Here is an 8,825-nt window from a genome sequence, read left to right as displayed (position 1 = left end):
CTACAAAGGTGTGGCCCTGCTTCACACTGTGGTAACACCTTTGTTGAACCCATTCATATATACCCTTCGGAATGAGAAAGTAAAGGAAGCCTTGAAAGATGCATTGAAACGAATGGACATTCTTGACCCCCCCAAAGAAGTGACCATATATTTAATTCAAGAGAAGGGGTCAACTTATTTTCCAAAGAACCAAAAGGCAAAACAATGGATGGAAACTAATCAAGGAGAGATTAGTTAAGAAGATTTAACTAATTAAGGAGAAACTTCCCAACAGGCAGAACAATTAACCGTTGGAACAGCTTGCCTTCAGAACTTGTGGGTACTTCATCACTGGAAGAATTTAAGAAGAGATTGGATAGCCACTTGTCTCAAATTGTATAGGGTCTCCTGCTTGAGCTGGGGGTTGGACTAGAAGACCTCCAAAGTCCGTTCCAGCTCTATTCTGATTGATTGATTGATTGATTGATTGATTGATTCAGATACCAATGTACCTGTGTGACATTTTTTTTCATGCCTTGGATTATTGTGAACCTAAGATCAGGGATATATGGATAAGTTTTGTTTTGATGCAATCAGGTTGAGGAATTGTAAGAGCTAATCTGTAGACGAATCAGAACTTGAAGACTGGAGATTATGGTGGGTACCCCATCTCATCTCCCAACCTCCCCCCAAAAGTCAGTGCTTTTCTACAGAAAACGTTTGAAGTTTAGGTGTCAGAGTCATGCTGAAAACAATAGTAAGAAAAGGGGTATTTTAAGGACACAGTAGGGAGATACCTTTTCTGATTCTATCATTGTGCTTTATGAAAAACCAAGAGCATGCAATGTCTGTTAGTATCTACCTTTCTTTACATCTCATGGAAAGTGAGTGGATTTGGATTTGTAGAATTTAAATCTCCATACACAATCACTTCAGATATTGGGTTTCATAGGGATTAGAGCAGGGGTCTTCAAACTTGGCCCTTTTATGACTTTGTGGACTTCAGCTCCCAGAATTTTTCAGACAGGCATAAAAGGGCCACGTTTGAAGACCCCTGGATTAGAGGGAGATAGAAATAGCTGATAGATGCACCTGCCCAGAGGAATTATCCGTTTAGAAAAGTATTAAAGGGACATGAGGTTGCTGTGGTTGGAACCCTGATTCTTCCAAATAAATATTCTTTTAGCCTGAATCCACAGTGATGGCAGATATCAATAATAAATCAACATCCAAACTCACATCATGAATAATATCAGAGGGTGCCCAATCCTACCAAAGCTTGTTTCTTAAAGATTTAATAATGCACCTAATTCTTTGACTGTCTTCAAAAGTGGAAATAAATGCTTAATCTTAAAAAAAAATAGATGATAGACAGAGAGAGAGAGAGAGAGAGAGAGAGGAGAGAAAGAAGAGAAAGAAAGAGAATAAAAAGTTAGAAATATGGAAAAAAAGATAGGAAGATAGGAAAACAGAAAGACAGATGATAGGTAGATAGATGATATATGAGAGAGAGAGACAGACAGACATCCTTTAATGATGCCATCATATCAGAAGTAATTTCCCCATTTTCTGCCACAATGCTTTCCTAGCTAGAGCAAATGTTCTCATTGCCAGACTGGAAATCATTTTTTTTTTAAAAAAGTCTGAATGGTTAACCAAAATTTTGGATGTTGCCAGTTGATAAAAGTCAAGGACTTCATAAAAGGTCATCATGAGATTAAATCAACCAGATAATGGGATTATGAGGTTTGTGAAAAGTAATTACAAAATAAACATCTAGAAAAATGATGTAATGTTCTGCCAGTAAAAAAAATGCCTCCCATAACAGATAATTCAATGTCTGTTTCTCTAGCTTAAATTTCACAATTTTCTGAAGAATTGTTATTTTAATAGAGAAGTATATCATATATAAATTTATATCGTGAATATGTTTGTGTGTATACACAGAAAGGTACTTAAAGGCACAGACATATATGGATATAACATTCAATAACTTAGTGAACAAAACTTTCCAAGATTAGCTTTCTTAGATTGGCCCACAGAGATCTATGTGGTGCTCAGGGACCTCCTAAGAAATCCTTGAGATATCAACAAGAAAGTCCTAAAGGTAAAAAAAAAAGAATCTTGCCAAAATAGAATGAAAAAATAATCAGATCCCCATTAATTGTATTGAAATCTATCTTAGAACTGGTGTAGAAGTGCTAAAAATGTATGTTCTTTGGCTTAAAAAAATAACAGAATAACAGAATTCTAAGGGACCTTGGAGGTCTTCTAGTCCAACCCCCTGTTTAATTTTCAGAACTTTGAGAAACCCTGGTTCTAAAGACTTTTAGCCACAAATGCCTGTGGGAGGGGAAAAAAACCCTATATAATTGCCTCTTTCCTCCTGAATCCTACATTCTCTTTTTCTGATGGAAAGGAGAAGATGGACACCTGGGGTTAGAGGCTATATGAGCATCAATTAGCCTGCAGGGTCCTTAATCCACAGCAAAGATTTTTGTAAATTGCATTGTTGCCATACTTTTAATAGAAGTCTTTATCATGGAACAAAAATGAATGAACTACTAGAGCCAGGAATATAATACTCTCCTACTGATGTCCATGGAGATGCTCAGTCATCCAGGTAATGGTTGTCCCAAAAGTGCTTTTTCAAAAGGCAATTGGACTTTTAGATGAGAAGCAAAATGTGTTTAAGAAAAAAAACAAAGTCCAGTTGCCTTTTGAAAATCACTTTTGGGACTTTCCTACTGATCTGCTGTAACAAATTCTGGGTCTTTCCAAAGACATGAACAATACGTTGCATAACAACAACAACCCAAACAGGAATTTATTTTATGAATTTAACAAGGGCTCAACTTTCAAACATCGTACTGGGGAGACATATATTGTGGTCAAGAAATATTATATAAAGTGTACTCTGCCTCTATAGATAGAAGCAGAGATACAGTAGACACAAAACTTGCAAAGATGTTATAGGTAGAGGTACAGAGAAAAAGACAAGCTTGTGTATGTGTGTTTCTGTGTGTATGTGAGAGAGGGTGTGTGTAAGGAGAGAAAGAGAAATGATGCAGACTGAGGCAGACATAGACCTAATTCTTCTCAAGATTAATTAGCTTTCTTAAATTGGCATGGGTAGATCTGTGTAACTGCTTGAGTCTTCTGAGAAGTCCTTGAGATATGTTCAAGAAAGTCAGAAGAAAAATAAAATCTTACCCAAATTCAGTGAACAAAATCTATATCCACATTAAACTTACTGAACACTATCTCAGAATTAGTGTGGTTCCTGCTAAAAGGTATGTTGTTTGATTTTATTGTGAAATTTGTTTAGGCACTGTACGTGGGTGATATTTTTAATGCTAGATTAGTGGAAGAGATTATTTTTATGTTCAGGTAGTTTGAAAAAAAAATCTTCTATATATTTGATGCTGGAATAATGCTCTAATTTTGTCTCTTGGTAATGATGTATTCTATGTGAAAATGGTTTGTTTTTAATGCAGGAGCACTCTGATGTTTTTGAGTTGTTCAGAGTTATATTATGGTATGGAATTTTTGGAATGTTAATAAAATAAATCTAATTAAATTGGGGTTTAGTAGAAGTTCTTTATCCATGCCTTTATGTTTTCTCTACTTTTAAATAATACAATCATTAATTAACTTGAGTCTGAGAAAGTGAATGTAGCTGTTTTCAACAAACTAGTTTGGAGCTGTAAACATGCGGGGCTCAGATTGTCATCTTCACGTTCAGAACATAGATTTTCACTTTACAGGATGGGAGGGCTACCACCTAAGAGGGAGAGAATGAACTTCCCTCTAACAGTGGTTTGTGGGTGGCTACCTACATTTGATTCATGAAGAAGAGGTGATGGCCAACTCAGTTTTGTTGGACATAGAGTAATAACAAGCAGCTTTATTATTATCAGGGCTTTTTTTCTCATAGAACGCTCAGAACGGAGTTCCGGCACCTTTTTTGGATGGAACCTTGTAGGGTAGGCAAGGCGGGTTGTATGACATGTGTGAGTTCCGGCACCTTTTTCTTTTACAAAAAAAGCACTGATTATTATTATTATTATTATTATTATTATTATTATTATTATTATTATTATTATTATTGTTGTTGTTGTTGTTGTTGTTGTTGTTGTTGTTGTTGTTGTTGTTGTTGTTGTTGTTATTATTATTATTATTATCATAATCATCATCATCATCATCATCATCATCATCATCATCATCATGAGTTTGAGTAGACCATTTTAGCAATCCTACTGGAGATTATAAGAGACAAATCCAAGACCATTTTTATATCTGAAGCATATGGAACAGAACAGAACAGAACAGAACAGAACAGAACAGAACAGAACAGAACAGAACAGAATAGAATAGAATAGAATAGAATAGAATAGAATAGAATAGAATAGAATAGAATAGAATGCTTTTTTTGTAAAAGAAAAAAAGGTGCCGGAACTCACACACGTCATACCTTGCCTACCCTACAAGGTTCCATCCAAAAAAGGTGCCGGAACTCCGTTCTGGGTGTTCTATGAGAAAAAAAGCCCTGCCTTTTGAGGAAAGTGGCTGTCCAGTCTCTTCCTAAAAAAGGTTTTGTTGGATAGTTGTCTTCTTTCTATAACCCTTCCTTCAAAGTGCTCTTGTGTACTGCTAAATTTTGCCTGTCCTTAACTTTTTTAAAGATCTCTTTTATAAGCCTTTAAACATCAAACTGAATAATGTTCAACTTAAACTACATACTCAAATAGAGACACATCCAAATACTAATCTGGTATGTGAATGTGTTTAATATGGATGGAGGAGACATTAATTTAGTTCTTATGAAACCTGCCAGTGGGTTCCTCTAATTATTCCTTAGCAATATCTTATAAGATTTTGTGTATGATTATCCATACAATTTAGAGGAAATCATATCCATACATACAATTTAGAGAAAAACTGAGTGGTTAATAGGTCCTTATTAAAACATGAGCCAGGTGGTTTTTCTTTCTTTTCTTCTCTCTAGTTCTCAAGTTCAGCCCACTTCTCTCTAGTTGTCAAATTCAGTGGGTACCTGCTGTCTCAGAGTGATGGACATTACCAAACATCAGCCAATTAATGAAACCTGTATGAGTTGGAACAGGGAGGGGACCTTTAAACAATTCAGAACTAGTATGGAATGTTATGCAAAGTAATTAAGTTCAACCATTCCATTCAAATCTGTGTAATGTAATGTTTGTTTCAATCCCTCATTATTCATAGCTACTTTGACCATCAAGGAATCATGTTTCTGTAAATTACTGTCATTGTTTTAAGGAAGTACAAGATGTCAAACGCTACATTTATTACCGAATTTGTTCTTCTTGGATTTTCTGAATTACATGAAGGGGACCTGGGATTTTATACTCTCCTGCTTTCGATGTACCTTCTGTCACTTATGGGACATGCCTTAATCATCATAGTGGTTTCCATGGAACCTAAGCTCCATACTCCAATGTATTTCTTCCTACTCAACTTCTCCATGGCTGAGATTTCTTCCACAACATCAGAGATACCAAAGATGTTGGTCAATAGCTTTTCTGGCAAAAACACCATCTGCTTTGCCTGCTGCATGGTCCAAGGATTCCTGGTTTTCACAATGGGAGCTGTGGAGTTCATCACCCTCACGATCATGTCTTTTGACCGCTATGTGGCCATCTGCAAACCTTTGCATTATCAAACCATTATGACTACTGGACTCTGTCTCAATCTGTCTTTGCTGGCATGGATTGGTGGGTTTGGACTCATATTTCCTCAGTCAGTGGTAGTGTGGACATACCCCTACTGTGGGCGCAATACGATTGATCATTACTTTTGTGATGTTGGTCCAGTTTTGCAGTTGGCTTGTGCTGACACAACTGTAATTGAATTTGTGGGACTCATATATGGTGCCACTATCATGTGGGGCTCCTTTGGATTTTCCCTGATTTCATATGCACGCATTATACTCACTATAATTCAAATCCCTTCTGCCTCTGGGCGCTCCAAAGCCTTTTTCACCTGTGCCTCCCATCTCACTGTTGTAAGCATTTTTTATATGGTACTTATGTTTATGTACTTGAGGCCTTCAACTCATGGGGATGTCCAACTTAACAAAATATTGTCTCTTTTCCACACGAGTTTCATACCCGTGTTAAACCCTTTCATCTACACAATCCGGAACAGTGATTTCAAAACAGCTCTGTGGAAAGCAATAGCAAAAATAAAGAAGAATTCCTAATAGTGCAAGGCTCTGTACATGTTTTGCATTCCCTCAACTCCTTGTCCTAAGTAGAACTCCATTCTTTTGTCCTCTGAGTGCTGTTATATAGATCAGTAGCGTGTCATCTGTTTGGACTAGCACTGATGGTGTTGCCTAGTTTGGGTAATGAAATGTTTGCAAGAAATAAGCAAGCTCAGAGAACACCAAAGATCTCTCATCTATTTGGTGTCAATTTATATGGATGTATGAATGCATTCCATGCACCTTTGCCGTCTAATCATGCCGGCCACATGACCACGGAGACATCCTCGGAGAAGCGCTGGCTCTTTGGCTTTGAAACAGAGATGAGCACCGGCCCCTAGAGTTGGAAACAACTAGCACGCATGTGCGGGGGAACCTTTACCTTTACCTTTATGAATGGTCCATGAGACTGTGTTATAGCCAACACAAATATCCTGCTTGTGATAATGAGTTGCTTCATAGATGCATGCTTGTTCATGGTTTTTTATGTGTATCTGCCTGAAAACAGATACACACAAAAAGCAGATACAGATTAAAAAAAATGTGTTCATGTTTTGTTTTGTTTTATGTGTACCTGCCTAAGGTATCTCCTACATTTTATGCATTGAAGGTCTTCATCCTAGAGCTACAATTGGGGAAAGAGGTGTTATTCTTTTCTCTTTTTTAGAATGTAGAACTGGCAACTGTGCATTCCACAACTAATCAACAATCCTTAGATCTCCAAATTCCTGTCCCTAAAGATCTTACCTTGTTAGATAATGAAATGTCTATAAGATAACCAAACTCAGATAGTACAAACGACTCTGCAGTTCAACCCTAAGCTACAAAGATTCTCTTCTATTGCTACCATTAATATTCATCCAATTGCAACTTACAGAAGGCAATGGAACTCATTGGGAGATCACATGATCAAATCCAAGAGGAATCAACCTTTGGCCTTTTGGCCAGTGACAAGAATGGACTCAAAGGAGTTTCCACCTTATTTCCTATCTGTATTGTGGAAGCTCCAAAACAATTTTTGTGCTGGTAGGATATAAGGAAGCCAACCACTGTGTTTTCAACTCAGCATGGCTGATGAAGCAAGTGTGTGGCAAAAAAATATCCGCTTCTTTTTGTAGCCAGATGTGCAAAGAAAGAAATTTAGAGAGCATTTGGCTGACTCCAACTCTCTTCAAATGAGGAAGTGAAACTAAACCATGTAAAGAGGAGAGGGAAACCCATCAAGAAGACACGTTGGGTCTTCTACAAGATATTGGGCATCAACACTCCTAAATTCAGTCACTGTGTGTCTTGCACAGTAGTAGATTGCAGTATCATCTACTTTTAGAGCATCTATCCTTAGCTGTGCTGTTGAACCTTGGGTGGAAGGGGTAACACGGCCCTTAAATTCATTGGCAGTGTATGTGGTAAATCCAGTCCTGAAGGCTGTGATGAAGACAAGCTCTTTGCCATTAGACTGACGAACCCAGTTCAAATGGTGGTGACTGATATTGTATCCTGATACTTTACAAGTCAGAGTTATGGATCTCCCTGGAAGTGCAAATGCTTCAGGAGGCTGGCTCAAAGTAACAGTGGCAGAAACACCTGTTAAAAAAGAACAACATAAGGGCATTAAAAGATTACAAATGTAAAAAGATAACCCACCAACATTTTTTTCCTGAATTCATATTCTGTGCGTATGTTCTGTGCACATGACTCTAAGATTGAATACAATATGAAAAATCTAATGGACAACTATTTCCAAACCTTAACAGATGTGTGGATTTCAAGTCCCAGATGTCATCAGTGGGTATGGCTATTGCTGAAAATTCTGGAAGTTGAAGTCTACACAGGTAGAAATTACCAAGGCTGAACAACAGTATTAATAATAATTTTCCATGTTAAATTTGTGTACCAGTGGATCTTTGTGGGGAAAGATATTTAAGTCATTGAAAAAGAAGAAACAGGAAAAGGAAGCCTTAGATTTGGGGAGGGGAAAAATGATTTATTTTTTTCATTTTAAAGAACTACACACTAGAAATGAGATAAAACCTTTCTTGTATTTTCAGTTTTAGTTCCATTTTTTTTATTTCATTACAAAGTAATTGTGATATTTATTCGTAAATATGTTAAACAGACAAAAATGAAACATGGTTACTCACCAGCCAGGAAGAGCAAAATGGCAAGGCTAATATAATTGATGTATTTCATAATTTCAAGTGTACTTTTCCTTTGAATTTAGGGACTTGAGGTCAGCTATTTGAACAATTGGAAAGTTTGGCAGCTAACTCTTATATAATCCATGACATGTAAATTAGTTTGTATTTCAGAAATATTCTTCCCCCTCTCATTTGAATTCTATAACTGTCTCTCTACTTATATAGGTTTTCTTTCCTCATATTAGTACAGGAAAAAAAGATCTTTCTAATGTTGATTTTTTATGGCAAAAATAGCTATAATTTCTCCCATTACTCGTTATATTCCATGCCCCCCATGGGATATGTTAATTTCATATGCTGATCCATTTTTTTAATAGGCTACTGTACATTGGAAAAGATTTTGGAATATTGGAAAAAAGATGTCTCCCCGCATTTCTACACAGGCTTCTGTGACTTTTGTCACT

The 8,825-nt window shown here is 36.7% G+C and overlaps 1 protein-coding gene and 1 gene segment (V, D, J or C); one reads left to right on the top strand and one right to left on the bottom strand.

Annotated features, from left to right (window-relative positions):
- Positions 1-5,287: 5,287 nt before the first annotated feature.
- LOC308676438 (olfactory receptor 6X1-like) lies at positions 5,288-6,220 on the top strand (the record flags this gene model as incomplete). Its single annotated transcript, XM_081342252.1, has 1 exon — positions 5,288-6,220. One exon carries the CDS (start codon positions 5,288-5,290, stop codon positions 6,218-6,220), a length of 933 nt encoding a protein of 310 aa, XP_081198378.1.
- Positions 6,221-7,412: 1,192 nt separating this feature from the next.
- On the bottom strand, positions 7,413-8,413 carry LOC308676437 (igW heavy chain V region W26-like). The segment is given in 2 exons: positions 8,365-8,413; positions 7,413-7,807 (listed from the first exon to the last, which is right to left on the bottom strand).
- Between the last annotated feature and the right edge of the window lie 412 nt (positions 8,414-8,825).

The sequence above is a fragment of the Vipera berus genome, assembly GCF_964194415.1.
Source record: "Vipera berus genome assembly, chromosome: W".
NCBI classification, from domain to species: Eukaryota; Metazoa; Chordata; class Lepidosauria; order Squamata; family Viperidae; genus Vipera; species Vipera berus.
The sequence above is the reverse complement of the archived record's forward strand: the minus strand, read 5'-3'. Positions and strand labels throughout refer to the sequence as shown.